Below are 15,616 nucleotides of genomic sequence, written 5' to 3'. Positions count from 1 at the left end.
ATATAAAAAAAGAAAAATATAACAAATGAAAATGAAAAAATTACCAGAAGGAAACATAGGAAAAAACACCATGACAATGCCTTGGCGAAGATTTTTGGGCATAAAATCCAGTGTAGTGTAAAAACAGTCAAAAGTAGAAAAGCAGGATTATAGCAAACTACAAAGCTCTTGCCCCATAAATAAAATAGCTAACAAAAAAAAAAAGAGCAGACAGGCTATTGAATAGCAGAACATATTTGCAAGCCATGTGTGTGAAGAAGAATTGAAATCCAAACACATAAATGAGTCATTTAACTGAAAATCAGCAAAACAACTGTTTTAATTTATAAAATGGACAAGACACCCTGAATAGACATTTTCATAAAGACATACAAATGGATTCTACCTATATGAAAAATGCTCAAAATCATTAATTATCCAAAACACATAAATTAAAACTATAGTGAGATAGCCCCTCACTACTGTCAGATGGACTGCTGACATTAAAGCCAACAGCAAGGGATGGCAAAGTTGTGGAGAACAGGAGCCTCTTACACTACAGTGGGCATGTGATTTAGTTTAGTCATTGTGGTAAACCTTGTGGAAGGTCCTCAAGAAATTAAAAATATATAAGTAGCACATAATGTAGCAATCTAAACACCAGCAATTTGTCCAAAGGACAGGAATAGCTATGCTCAGTCTGATGGACACTCCCCTGATACTTACTGAAGCATTATTCGAAATATCCAAGATATGGACTCAATCTAAGCACCTATCAATCTATAAGTAGATAAAGGTAAGGTGATATATACACAGCGTTAAACTCTTTGACATAGAAAAGAAATAAGGAATAAAATCATGTCATTTGCGGAAACATGGATGAGTGTGAAGGATTTTATGACAAAAGAAATGAGCCAGGCCCAGAAATTCAGTAATATAAATATTAATTCAGTAATATAATATGTGGATTGACCAAATGGTGATCTCACGTAGGTAGAAGCAGAATGTAAGGAGTGTAGTGGGTCTGAGATGGGCAGATATTTGTCAAAAGATACAAAATGGAAGGTAGGATAAAAGATTATCTTAAAAGAAATTCAGTGCACAACATGGTGGCTATACTCAGGAACTGTTTTATAGTCTTAAAAATTTCCTGGGGCTGGGGAGATAGCTCAGTGGAATAAGCACTTGCCTGGCAAGCGAAAGGACCTGAGTTCAATCCCTGGTTCCAAAAAAAAAAAATTTCCTAAGGAATAAATTATGTTGGTAAATAAATGTTAAAAAAAAGTTCAACAGCATTAGTGATTCAAGAAATGCTAATCAAAACAGCACTGTGATTCCATCTCACCCCAGGAAGAGTGGCTATCATAAAGAAATCAACTAGTGACAATCCTGGAGAGACTGTGGGGAAAAAGGAACCCTTCTCCACTGTTGGTGGGAATGTAGATTGGTAAAACATTTGTGGAAAACAGTGTGGCGATTCCTCAGAAAACTAGGAGTGAAGGTCCCATTCACACAGGTATTCCCATTCTGGGTATTTTTCCAGAAGAATTAAAAACATCATACCACAATGATGCATGTGCACCTATGATTACAAAAGCACAGTTTGGCATAGCTAAATCTTGGAAATAACCTTAATTCCCCTCAATTAAGGAATGGATAAAAAAGATGTGTTATTTTTATATGAAGTATTACTCACCTATAAAGAAAAACTTGAAGTTTTCATAGGTAAATGGGTGCAACTAGGGGAGGGATACTCATAAGTGAAATAAATCAGAGCCACATGGGTAAACATACTATTGTTTCCCTACTATAAGAACCTGAGGGGCCAGTGAGATGGCCCAGTAGAATAAGTGCTTCCCTGGCAAGCACAAGGGCCTGAGTTCAATCCCTGGTTCTGCCTAGAACAAAAAAAAAAAAAGAGAAGAACCTGAAAGAGTAAATAAAATCAGAAAGGTACACCCTGGAAAGCACAGGGTCCTGAGTTCAATCCCTGGTACCACAAAAATAAAATAAAATCTAAAAGGTACAACAGATATAGTTAAAGTTAAACTTCTCAAAAGGAATGAATGGGATGGGGAGATGGCCCAGTAGAATAAGCGCTCCCCTGGCAAGCACAAGGGCCTGAGTTCAATCCCTCGTTCCACCCAAAAAAAGAAAAGAACAATTAGGATGAGAGAAAGGTAAAGATAAAAAAGGGCTAAGAAAAATGTCATATATGTATATACCCAGGGTACCTAAGATGATTATACCACTAATTTCTATTAGTTTTATGAAAGTAGCAGTAAATGCTTACAATTTTTACTTTAACTAATTTCACATGCCTATATCTAATGTGAGCAACTACACTGAGACAACAATGTGGAAAATAACAACCCTATTGAATACTCATCATGTATTTATTTATTTTTTGTATTTTAGGGAAGGGTTCACAGGGTGTTCAGGGTCTCACTAGTAGATTGGACTCTAGTGATCCACCTGTTTACAGTCTCCCAAGAGCTGGGATTAGAAGTAGGCATCACCACACGCAGTCTTAATTGCTGTCTCAGTGCACCCCAGGGGCGGGGCTGGCACAGCAGGCCTGGGGATTGAACACCTGGCCCCTGCGCATGCTTGCAAGCACTTTAATCTGCTGAGCTATGCATGTGTTTTAATTGCTAATGGGTTCCAATGTCCCATTTGTTATTTTTCTATTCTCTTTAAAATAAAAAAGAATAGACTTTCCTGTCACCACTACAAAAGTATTTAAGGAATACATTTATTGGCTCCATTTAGACACTCCACAAAGGTATATGTTTCAACTAAAAATGCCACATATGATAAACAGACTATTTCTATTTGACAATTAAAAAAATTAACAGTAACAGAAATAAAAACTTTGTAAGGAATTATTATCTTAAAGAAACTCAGTGGGCTGGGGAGATGGCTCAGTGGAATAAGCGCTTCGCTGGCAAGCGCAAGGGCCTGAGATCAATCTCTGGTTCCACCAAAAAAAAAAAAAAAAAGAAAAGAAAGAAAGAAATTCAGTGCACAACATGGTGGCTATATTCAAGAACAAGGATTATGCCTACAAGTTCAATTATTTACACAAAATGAACAAACTCCAACACAGACATGTCTCACCAACAATTCAAGAATAGATTGTCTAAATGAAGCACAGACATGTAAGAAAATAAAATATTTCTATTGGTACAGCAGCAGAAGAACAGAAATGAAAAAAGTGACATGGCTTCACTTATCTGTCACTGATTTTTTTTTTTTTTTTTTCAGAACCAGGGATTTAACTCAGGCCCATACTAAGCCATCTCTCTGGCCCCTTTTTTTAACTTTTATTTATTTTGTTTTTATTTTTATTTTTTTGCTATTGTATATTTTAAAAAAATAGTAATCTGTCATCATTATTTTTCAGAAAATGAAATGGAAAATTCTTATTTGATGCCACACAGGAAAACAGAACACCTGCTCTAATCTGAGCTTCCTTTGTTTTCCACGACTGCCCAGAATCATGAAAAGCTACTAGGGAAATGCTTTGTGAGATCCCAGAAAACAGGCAATTCCAGAGCATCATGGGATACCATGGATCTCCCCGCCCACCTTCCATTTGTGCATTGCACTGCATAAGAATTGAAATGAGACCCTCCCTTTTTGTACATACCTGAAATTCTCCCCAAAGTCTTTGAAAATGATGTACTTATCTGAGGTACAAATTAGACAAAGAATTTTAGGACCCTCACTAGAAAGCATGACATCCCAGAAGAGAAGGAAACACTTTCCATGTCCCCTGAACCGCATAAGCGGGAACTCCCTGCGAGTCTTACCTGCAACATGGCCATGGCTGATGCCTGCAGCCGACGCTGCACATCTGAGATGAGCTCCCTCACGGACTGGGCGTCCCGGGCCAGCTGCTTTTCAGACTCGGCCAGGACCTTGAGAGCATTTTCTTCCTCTTGCTTCAGTTTTTGCAGGTGCTCTTTCTCCTCAGAGTCCAGGATGTTTCTCATTTTTGTAAATTCATCCTGGACATTTTGCATCTCCTCCTGTATTTGTTTCTTCAGGAATGAGAAATAGAGAGGCACGTGAGCTTCCCAGCCAGAAAAATCCCTCTTCTCACAGGGAGGTGCTCAGGGGAAGGGAGGTGGACAGGAGCAACTCAGAGGAAGCAGAATGTTCCTGCCCTTAAAACCTGTGACACTCAGGCAACATTCTCAAGGCTCACCCTGACCCCAATGACACAGAGCTGCCAGCTGATCAGGACCCCCACCCACCTCCCTGCTTTACTCCTTGTTCCACTTGTGCCCTCCCTGCCAAAATTGGAAAACAAAACACAGAATGCAGACCCACTGTCAAGTGTCAGTCTCAGTAGAGTCCCTCCCAAAAGCTAGCACAGCCAAGGAGCACATTTCCTAGCCACCTTCCCTGCAGCGCCCAGGGCAAACACTTCCCTCCCAGCGCCATCTGATGAGTGACAATCACTCCACAGACTGCACTCCAGAGGAAAAGCACACACAGGACTCATAAATGACTTCAGGACTCTGCTAGGGCCAATGAATAAAGAAGAAGGGACCCCTGCCCCAGGACCCGCCAGATTCTGGCTAACACCCTGAGGAAGTGCGATCTCCTACCTTCCAGGAAGTTCTTTCTTCTTCAATGTGAGCTTCCCACTTCTTAAACTCTTTTTCATCCTGAGTCAGCTTCTCTAGCATTTCTTGAAGTGTTCTCTGTGAGAAATGAATCACAGCAATTCAACCTGTGAGATCCTCAGAACACAGAGAGGGGATAAATGTGGCTGAAGTCTACTTGGTCTCACCAGAAACCTGAGTTTCCTGAAAACATGAAAAAGCTGATAAGAAATTCACCAGTGGAAAGGACTGTCCTCTTTATGTCTCTAGGTAATTCTTCCTTAAGCAGGAAGCCAAGTGCCCTTCACCAATTGTAGACTGATTCTTCTGACCTATAACTGAAAGCTGAGTCTACATCAAGGCAAGAACTTGTGTGTGAAATAATCTCATCTATTCTTTTGTGCAAATAGGCAATCAGAGCTTCTCTTGGGCTCCAAGTCTTTACCCATCTAGTACAATTTACAAGAATTTTTCTTTTTCTCTATGAAGTGTCACTCACAGCTTATTCTACTACAATTAACTGGAGCACACAAAACATAGGTTGGGCTGGAGAAGATTGGCAAAAATAGACAGAAATCACATAGCTGACTTCTATGGTGGGAAATTAATTAATAGTGCACAAGAAGTTTCCAACCAGGCATTGTTTCCTAGTCTATCTTCCCAGAATTCTGATCTCTTACCCGATACTTCCGTTCAGCGTCCTCCATTAAAAGCGTGCAGTGACCACGGTGCTTCTGAGAACGCTCACAAAGCCAGCAAATGACATCCTCATCCTGCTTACAAAACAGCAGGAGTTTCTCCCCATGGAGGCTGCACAGATCTATCTTCGGGGTCAGTGGCAACTTTCCAAGGCTCTCCACTATGTTGACCACGTGTCGACTGGGTCTCAGGTTTTCAAACTGGTACATTATTCGGCACACAGGGCAGTGGCCCACACCTTCATGTTCCGTGGACTCATAGTTTGAGGTGATGCAGTGTTTGCAGAAACTGTGGCCACAGTTGATGCTCACGGCTTCTCTCATGAGCTCCAAGCAGATGGGGCAGGTCACCGCCTCCTTGACATTCTCCAGGACCTCTGAAGCCATAGAAGCTGTTTCCCTGCTCCTGTCTGTTCAGACAGTAAGGCTTTGCCTACTCTGATCCTGAAGGTGGGAAAATAAAAGTTGGGCAAAGTAGGAAAGGTAGGAATAGAATGGATGAATACTGACAAGGCAAAAATCACATAGACATCAAGACTGAAAAAATAAAGTCAGAAAAGGAGTGAAACACAAAAATGAGTTTACTGATTTCTTACTCAATATATCATAATAATTTTAGGCACTTTACCCTCACTTCATATCATAGGAAAAAATTAATGTAGAAAATGATTTTTATTTTCCCTTCCTTTACTGGACACAAGATCAAATGGAGTCCTCTTCTACCAGAATTCTTGCATAGTCCTTACTTTTGTTTCACCCACCAGAATTACATGGTCAGTGTTAAAACCACTAAAGTCCTTATACTGCATGACACTATCTTTGCTGTCAATATGCTTCTGTACTTGCACTTCCTGTACAAGTTAAAGTTAGCATCTCAGACAGCTGCTCTAACTTCCTCAACTGCACAATTTCACAGCTCTTTATTCATATGTAGTTGGTTCTTTTTAACAATAAGCCATAAAAATTTAATCCTTATATTACATGTACAAGTAGACTACACTAAAAGAATTCCAAAGACAATATGATCCTAACTTTGTTCATGACCTTGATTCTTTCCATGACTCTGATTGCAAAGTGAGCAGGACAAGAACAGAATTACACTCAGTGGTTAGCTTCAGTGTGGACCATCTTGGGTTGTTTCTCATCCAGTTCTGTTTACGGCCTGAAGCATGAAGAGAAGTGACTTTGTGATCCACAATTCTTGCATAGTCCTTACTTCTGTTTCACCCACCAGAATTACACGGAATTACACTGTATAACTTCATGACTTTCAGCTGGAATTAACCCATTCAATCCTCCTTCAGAAGTCTCTCCTTAGTGTCAGTGTAAGGACATGGAAAGGAGTCTAAAGCTCTGTACGGATGTATGTGCTGGGGAGGGAGGTGACGTAAACATGCTTTCAGGATCCCCTATTTCAGAGATGTGCAAAATCATAATCACAGAGAATTCAGATGTTGCATGTTTAGTGAAGTCCCCAAATATTAGACATGATCACCTGGCAAATTAGTGATGACAGATCATGTCCTAGCAGCTCTCCCTAAACATGAAAACAAACATGATGCCAAACAGAGGCCAAGCACGGTTTAAACAGGATGACGAACTTGGATTCAACTTCATAATCATATCAATTAAGTAATCAAAAAGATCAAATATGACAAGTCCTGGAGAAATGCACCTGCAGTTACAAAACTAAATGCCAGAAAAAAAGGTGTTATTCTACAATTTGAACCTAAAAATACAATATTTTAAGTGAAGCCAAAAAAATATGAAACAAATACAGGTTAAAAAGGAGACAAATGTGTTAGAACAAATTACCGCAATAAATAGCTTGTTCATATACATGAAGTAGGCTGCTTGCAGGTTGGCTCTGTTGTTTAAGCGCCTGCCTGGCAGGCTTGTGGGACCGCGGATCGATCCCCAGCTCCACATGCCACACCACATCTGTCATTAAGGCAGCCTGAGCTAGGCCAAAAAAAAAAAAAAAAAAATCTTCTCAACTTTTAAGGGCTGGGAGATAGCTTAGTAGAATAAGTGCTTGCCTGGCAAGCAAGGGCCTGAATGCAATCCCCAGTTCTGAAAAAAAAAAAGCAAAACAGAACATATACACGAAGTATCTTCAGTGATTCTGAAAATGCCAGCAGAGCTACTCTAATGAGAGCTGCTATGTTTTGGATATTGCATAAACCTATAGGGAAGCAAAAATGTGTTCAATTTCAAAAAACGCAAACACGACTCTTCCTTCAGAACAAGCAGAAATTCTCGCTGGCAGTCATCAATGGAAGTATTCTACCTCCAGCCAACAGTCTGTGTGGAGTCAGCCCAAACACATCAGGTCACTCAAATGCTCCGGACAGTCAGTGGGCAGACAAAAGAGCCCTGGGTTCTGACACTGTCACAGGCACAGGGCTATGTGCCCTGGAGGTCAGTGACCTGCACACTTAGCCAAGGTGAAATCAAAGGTTCAGGCGCAAAGGAGTGAAGGGGACTGCCATAGAGTGGCTCTCAGCTGCACAAGAAGCCCGCCCTCAGGAGAGAGAGAGAGGGTGCCCTTCCTGCTTACACCCCACACCTCCAGGGCCTCAGCCTGCAGCAGGAAGCAGCAAGCTGGGCCTTTCCCCTGCCCCAGAAAGTCTTCAAACCCCGGAAGAAACGCACCCAAGCAAATGCAGCCTTTTCTTCTACAGTCTTCGGAGCTCTGCCCAAGAATTGCTTAACATGGCTTTGGAAACCTGTGGAGAAGTCGCGAGCACAGCGAAGGATGTTAGCAAGTCAGCAGCCAGGGTCTGATTTACTTACTGAGGGAGCCTGACAGGAAATGAAACTGATAAGAGTTTGTGGAGGTGGGGCCAGGCTGATTGGAACAAGCAGAGCTGCTGTGACCAATGGGACGACCCTGTGGAAGACTGGATGTGAGCCGCCAGAGGAGCACTTGGCAAAGAAGCAGCCCCTCCCTTATTGGGTTTCTTTGCTTCATCCTACTTTTTTTTTTTTTTTTGGCGGAATCGGTGTTTTAACTCGCCCTTGTGCTTGCTGGAGTACTTAGTCTCCTGAGTCTTTTCCCCGGCCCCTCATCCTACTCTTAATGCCTTCGTCTGTGATCTAATTAGTGCAGCTTTGAAATATGTTTGATAAAGTACTTCACTGGGATATTATTCTCAGTTAATATCTTTTGTTCTGCAGTGGTGTATTTTGTTACCCAGATAATGATTATTTAAAATTGTAATTATTAAGATGTCTTAAATGTACAAGGGAGCATTGTGAACATTTTTGTATTAGTAAACTTTTTTAGTACATCAGAAATATATTCATTGTGGAGAGTTGGTATCTTTGCATAACACGCTTTGGTTTTTTATTCTCTTTCCACTCCTGCCATCTTCCACAAATTAGTGCCCCCCAGGAACACTGCCATCAGTGCACTGATCTTGCTGCCTATCCCAGCTCCCAACCTCTGTCCTTGTCCTCTATTTCTTGACCTTCCCCTTCATCTCCTTTTTGCCAAGGATCTCAAAAATTATCATTTTACTTTTAGCGCCACATTTCATATTAACCTTACAAGTACTAAAAGCTAGGAGAGGTGCCCCTTAAGGAAATTCCTTGCATGGGTTGCTCTTGCTTTTTTTTTTTTTTTTTCCGGTACCGGAGATTGAACTCAGGACCCTGAGCTCACCAGGCAAGCACCTGTTCTACTGAGCTATTTCCCCAGACCCTGCTGTTGCTTCTGATCCATCAGCTGAATTTTGTTTTTGGGTGGCAGATACTGCCGTAAATACTGTGGCTACTTAGAAATATTGTAGTCAGTTGACAGAGATGTGACCTAGACTGACTGATGCACAAGGCAACTGGGGCTAGAGACACATTCACTGAAGGCCAGGCTTGGAGACAATGTGGAAGGGCTACACCCACCTATTCCCCTAGGGAAGGACATCAGGGATTGACCTTCTCAGTCACCCTGGGTGGAAGACCAAAACCTCTCCACCTCACCCTTCTAGGCAAGTCTCTTTCCTTCCAATATATACTTGCTGTGTGGCTTGCTTTCCCATTTCATGTCCACTTACTGAAAATTACCTAAGCAAATAATATTCTTTATTTTTGATCAGAGAGAAAAACAGTAAGTACAATGATATAGAATTTCAAAACAAGAGAGTTACAAATTAATGGTCCGTCTATGGCATATTGATATTTTCAAATCAGTTGCTCAAATTACAAGAGATGTGCAAAATGGATCAAAGATTATAAGAAGAAACCATTCTTTTCTATGAACTAACAAATTAGAAGTGTAATTAAGTTAGGTATCTTGTTTTGGTTTTTAGTTCAGATAATTGAACTCAAGACTTTGCACTTCACAGGCAGGCTGTGGCTGCTGAGCCAGATCACTGGTGCTTCCCTATCATGTGTGTGTGTATAAACATGTATGTATTTTTTATTCTGTTCTGTCTTTTCACCTTTCCCCCATCCCAGTTTTTCTTTCCTTTTGAACAGTTTATCGCCATTTCATAATACCTACTGTACATTTTGGACATTGTTTACTCTTTCAGTTTCTTCCACTAAAGACAATATGATCTTTACACACACAATTCTGATTCATTTCACTTTTAACTATGGTGTCTAGGGCTGGAGAGATAGCTCCGTGGCTTAAGAGTCTCCCTGGCAAGCTGAAAGTCCTGACTTTGATCCTCAGAACCCCTCAAAGAAGTATGCTGTGTTGGGGGCCAGGGAGATGGCTCAGTGGAATAAGTGCTTCCCTGGCAAGCTCAAGTGCCTTGAGTTCAATCCCCGGTTTCCAAAAAAAAAAAAAAAAAAGAAGTGTGCTGTGTAATTGCATCCATATATCTATGAAGTGACTTCCTCTACCTCTAAGTGCTCATGCTGAGAAGAGAACACACCTATGCAGTGCACACAAAGTAGGGTGTAAACTTTCCCTCATCTTTCTCACTGGATGTAGAGCCTGTAAAGACTAGAAACATAAGTCACTGTCGTCTTTGTTAAGAGGAATCAGTCATTTCCTTGAGAGTATGGGAGGCATTGAATTAAGATTCTCTCTGGAGCAGACGAACCGCGGGGAAGAAAATCGCATCACAGAATTTGTTCAGCCTACAGTGAGTAAAGACGTCCACATGGAAGGTCAGGAAAGCAGGCAAATCAGATAAAATGCAGCAGGTATTTCAGAGGGACAAGACATACCCACCAGGTGAAGAGCAGGGAAGAGGGAGAGAATGGAACAAAGTCCAATGGTATGGCCACATACTGGCACAGACTCTGAATGTCCCCAAGACTGAGAAATAAGAAACTCTCACCAGAAAAGCAACAATGAGAGAACTCACAGATGAGAAATGCTTGATATGTCACACTGTGGAATGCAGAGTTTGAGGCTCAGAGGGTACAAAATCTCCAACAGGAGTTGGAGGAACAGACAGCCAAATGGTGAAGGTCTAAAGATCAAAGCTGTCAGACACTGCATTAGCATTATACTTAAATTTCTCCTGCAAGCCTGTGACCCAGTAGCCATATTAAGATTGATAACTCAGAACACTGAAGGCAAAATATGTTTTGAAGTAGTTCAATCAGAGATTGTGTCGGTAGCCCTTCTCCAGGATTGTGACAATAAATTTCCAAATCTTAAGTCCTGGAAGCTTCCATATGACGTGTGAGGCAGCAGTGCAGGATCTGCAGAAACAGTAATATTTTGATTATTGCTTGGAGAGTGTTTCACAAAAGCTGTGGAAAAATTGCAAGGTGGGTGAGGGACATGATGAAACACCATGTGTGATATTCCAAGAAGATTCTAGGAAGATCTAATGAAAATAGGACTGGGAAGAGCTATATAAAGGAGTCTTAGGGAGAGCAGTGCAGAAACACACTGTGCGAGTGTTGGGGAAGAAAAAACTATGGATGTCAACACGTGAGAAATAAGGCATAAAATATATGGAGGACAGGGAAGCTTATAAAACTATAATTCCCTTTTAACCCTATGGCATTGGACATCCGTTAGCTTTGAAAGTCAAAAAATCATCATAATAAGTGTAGGTGAAGGAGTCACACCCACATCCATTTCCTCTCCAGTCTAGGGAAGGCAGGGAACTGCCACTGGCCAGTAAATTGGTGACTAGGGATGAATGGTCACTCCCCTATAATATGATCACAGCCCCAGCAGGTACTAATATTCCCACCTCTCCTGTATCCACCCTGGACACAGCTCTCTTTCCCCATGGCCTCCTGCCTTCTCTAGAGTCCCCTAGCCACACTCTTCATGTAGCTTTCTTCACTACACACTGCTCACAATTCACCAGCATTAGTGATTTAGTCCTATCCTGCTGTATGCTAGGTAAGTGCTTCTCCACAGAGTACATTTCCAATCTTTTCAAACTTGACTTTGAGACAGAGTCTTCCTAACTTGCTAATCTGCTCAGTGTTGACTTGAACTTGAAGTCGCTCTGTGCTGGCCTCGTGAGTAGCTAGGTTTCCAGGCAGGGATGGATCATCACAGCCTCTTCGCTCTACTCACCTTGATGAGATTGGAGAAACTCTCTTAAATCAGGAGCTTGGAACACCACCCTCTGTTTCTTGGGGCTACTTCTTGGTTTCTTCACAATTAATAACTTACACCTAGGGAGGAAAAAGGGAACTCCAGATCTCATATTTGTGTATTTCAAACATCAGTCACATCTATCATTTCATCTTATTTTCACACACAAAATCTCTGCCATGGTGACCCAGGAAAGGGACAAGACAAACCTCTGAAACTGACATGAAAAGAAACAGATTTGTGGGCCAGTGAGATAGCTCAGCAGACTAAAGCACCTGGTTAGGCAAGCTTAGGCAAGCGCAGGGGACTGAGGTTTCATTCCCAAAAACACATGCCATGCCAACCATGCCCCCAGGGTAGGCTGAGCCCGCCTGAGTCTGGGCATGGTGGCACCCGTCTATAATTCTAGTGCTGGGGAGGCTGAAAGCAGTAGGATCACCACGAGTCCGAGCTGCATGATTTGACCCTGTAACAACCAAATACAATAACTAAATATCTCCCTTCTCCACCATTTGGTGGGATCTTTGACTGATCTTAATCAGTCCGAAATGGAGTTTTCCATGTGAAGGATTTCAGTTTACATATTTGCTGTAGATTCTCACTGTGCATGCAGCTCAGACTCATAGTGATCCTTGTATCAGCCTCTCTAGTGTGGTGGGCCTGCCACTGCATGCGGAACCCTGGCCTTGCACTTGCCAGGCAGGCATGCAGACCATGGAGCTATCTCCCCAGCCCTTTTAGAAGCAAGTGAAAATAATCCCCTCCCTGCCTAAAATTCAAATGTCATAATGTTTAGACGAGTTCCTGCTATCAGTGTGGGCTCCTGAGAATCGGGTCAGTAAGTGCATTTGCAGCATCCGGCTCTTAGGGGTCTGTGCTTATCAGCATAGGAACCCCACGTGGAGGAGCACGAGAAGTCCACGGTTCCATGACTACAGAAAAGTCCTCAGATACTACCTGAGGTTTCAAGATTTATTTTCCCTCTGGGAAAAATGAAAAATAGTTGGCAAAGGAAAACTAAAATCATACTGCTCTGAATTCCAGAAGTTTGAAAAAGCTCCATGCTGCCAGCAAGCATGCAATTGTACACAGAAGGATGAGGCCTTTCGCAGTGCTTCTGAACAGGGTGGCTAACCTGCACCAACTGCCTGCATTTGGGGCACAGTTTTGTTTCACAGACTCAAGTGCAATTTCAGGGGTGATGTCTACTCTCTCTAGTGGAAAAATATATATTGTTGAATGTAGGGTTGATTGCAATGGATAATTCTTGCTGCTTGCTTAAAAGGATACATTCCATCTATGATGAAGCCTATTGAACCCAAAGCCTAGAGCTCCATGGAGGTTTACACTACATAATGTGCAGAGGCCAAGCACTGTATCCTTAATAGCACTACTGTTCCTGCCGTGACTCTGCACAACTCCAGCACCTCCCAGACCATTTGGGTCCCACTGCTCTATTCTCAGTAGCACGAAAGTAACTCAACTCTGGTCAGTGACAAGGAGTGTCCACAATGCTCTCTTCTCACACACAACATTCCAATCTTTGGCATCACACACGTACCTTTCTATGGTGTCCTTCACACCCTGGAGAGAACGAAGCAAACATGAGTCAACAAACTGTGGACATGCTTCCCTGACAAAGTCTTGTCATTTTTCACAAGCCCTAATATGCTAGAATGGAGATTTTCCTGGTGTGAAAGAGAAAAAGCAGGGTAACACTCGATCCTCCCATCCCATTGCTGCCCGTGAGATGACTGAAAGAATACAGGGTTCTTTCATTTACTTTACAGATGCCTACAATGATCTGCTATTATTTTCTAAGTAAGAATGGGCTTTACATAATCAACAATAAGCAAATAATACTTCCAGAAAACATCTACATGGCTTTTGCTGAGTGGATAAGTAAACAAGTTCTTAATAAGTACTTCTCACTTTACCTGTTTACTAATTCTATTGTTACTTAACTTTACCAATTTAATATATTCAACACTGAAGAAGCCATAAAATAAAAGTAGGATGTGTGACATCCAATACCAAGCCTGACATCTTCTGTCTCACAATTCATTGCCCTTAAATTTATAATATTCACCCTGAATTCCAGGCTCTCCCATCCCAGGTCCACCCATATCCATCATGGCTTTTCTTCATTTGTTCATTTTATCATTGTGGATACACATTTGTTTGCAGAGAAATATGGTAGTGCACTTGGGGATCTTCACCTCTGACTTTGTCCTCCTTATAAAGTTATCAGCAAAATATAAAGCAAGTGCAGGGCCCACATATACGTAGAGAGCTTTGCTCTTTGTAATACTACACTTATACTGTTCATAACATGAACCAAACAAATTATGTTTAGAGGTAAAAACGTTCCGTCATCGGAAGTTCTAAAGATAGTCACTTCCAACTTTTACAACTCACAATTATGTTGAGGATTATCTCTACATATTTCTTGAAATTAATGTTTTCCACATTAAAGAAAGGTAACTCTCCCCACACTAGCTTTGCAGAAATAAGAACTTTTCTTCTGAGTTTTAACACAAGAATTCCAGCCTCTTTAGTGCTCTCTGTGTTAGATCAGATGACTTAAAATCCAGCTGTGGTGCTGCTGAATCACAGGAGCTGGACAGACTCGCTAAGCTAGGATTAAGTGGCACACACTTCTGGACATGCCAGAGGTACACACATAGCAGCAGCAGAGGTGCACAGAGCTCATCGGGTGAGCCACGGCCAGCTTGAAATGGGCTGGAATTTAGAAAGGCCTCCTTACCCAAATGCAATAAGAATAATTATTAAAAATTCCAATTTTAGGGCTGGCCTAATAGCTCAACAGAATAAAGTGCCTACTAGCAGGCTTAGGGGTGGGGAGTTCTATCCCTGAGCCTGCCTTGCCAGCCCTGCCCCCAGGGCATACTGAAAGAGCATTTGAGCCTGGGCATGGTGGCACACGCCTGTAATCCCAGCTCTTGGGAGGTTGTAAACAAGTGGATCATTACGGAGTCCGATCTAGAAGTGAGACCCTGAACACCCTGTGAACCCTTCCCTAAAATAATAATAACAAAATCTAATTTTACAATTAAAATTGATGAGGAAAAAAAATGGAGAAAAGAATGTATGACCCAATCCAGGGGGAAAATATGAAAAGAATAAGCAGAATAACTCTGAATGTCCCCTTGACACTGGATTTCAGAGATAAAAACTTCCAAGGAGCTATTCTAGAGGAAGATTTTATTTTTGTTTTTGCTGTGAATGACCAAACCCAGGGCTTCTAGCTTGCTAGGCAAGTGTTCTACCACTGAGCAAATTCCCCAGCCCCACTCCAAGGCACTGTCCTAAGTAGGTGAAAAATGTGAGGACAACTATGCTAGAGGAAATAAAGCACGTAAGCAATAATTCAAAGCAGAGATTTTGCAGGGAGGAGGTGTTTAAAAATGAAAAATTTCAGATGCTTCAGTAAAATCAAAAGCCAAAATATTATTAGATGGCTTTAACAACAGATTAGGACAGCAGAGAAAAGGTTGACTGAGCCTGAAAATGCCTCTAAAGAAAAATTTAAGTCCCAAATCAGGTCTTCATCTCGTTGGTGCAGTGCTTGACTATGGTATGAAAAGTCATGAAATTCAACAACCAATATTTTGGCTGCACACATGGATTGGGGTACAAGTACCTGCCTGACAAGAGCAAGGCACTGAGCTTCATTCCTGGTAGGAGGAAAAAAAATGGAACTAAGGGGCTGGTGAGATGGCTCAGTGGTCTAAAGCACCTACTTAGAACAAGCTAAGCTAAGCAAAACACAGGGACTG

The 15,616-nt window shown here is 41.6% G+C and overlaps 3 protein-coding genes across 3 annotated transcripts in view; all 3 read right to left on the bottom strand.

Moving 5' to 3' along the window:
• LOC101581987 (tripartite motif-containing protein 12A-like) overlaps positions 1-8,095 on the bottom strand; it is an 18,901-nt gene extending 10,806 nt beyond the window's left edge. Inside the window, exons 1-4 of the mRNA XM_004642012.2 lie at positions 7,949-8,095; positions 5,276-5,737; positions 4,599-4,694; positions 3,795-4,025 (exon numbers count right to left, since the gene is read on the bottom strand). Coding sequence (XP_004642069.1) covers positions 3,795-4,025; positions 4,599-4,694; positions 5,276-5,680 — 732 coding nt within the window. The 5' untranslated portion in view covers positions 5,681-5,737; positions 7,949-8,095. The remainder of the gene's footprint in view (positions 1-3,794; positions 4,026-4,598; positions 4,695-5,275; positions 5,738-7,948) is intronic.
• Positions 1-15,616, bottom strand: part of LOC101570739 (tripartite motif-containing protein 5-like) — a 158,614-nt gene that overhangs the window by 31,957 nt on the left and 111,041 nt on the right. The window lies entirely within an intron of this gene.
• Positions 1-15,616, bottom strand: part of LOC101571138 (tripartite motif-containing protein 5-like) — an 87,976-nt gene that overhangs the window by 64,364 nt on the left and 7,996 nt on the right. Inside the window, exons 2-3 of the mRNA XM_023702063.1 lie at positions 13,378-13,400; positions 11,796-11,896 (exon numbers count right to left, since the gene is read on the bottom strand). Coding sequence (XP_023557831.1) covers positions 11,796-11,896; positions 13,378-13,400 — 124 coding nt within the window. The remainder of the gene's footprint in view (positions 1-11,795; positions 11,897-13,377; positions 13,401-15,616) is intronic.

The sequence above is a fragment of the Octodon degus genome, unplaced genomic scaffold (assembly GCF_000260255.1).
Source record: "Octodon degus isolate 3935 unplaced genomic scaffold, OctDeg1.0 scaffold00146, whole genome shotgun sequence".
NCBI lineage: Eukaryota > Metazoa > Chordata > Mammalia > Rodentia > Octodontidae > Octodon > Octodon degus.
The sequence above is the reverse complement of the archived record's forward strand: the minus strand, read 5'-3'. Positions and strand labels throughout refer to the sequence as shown.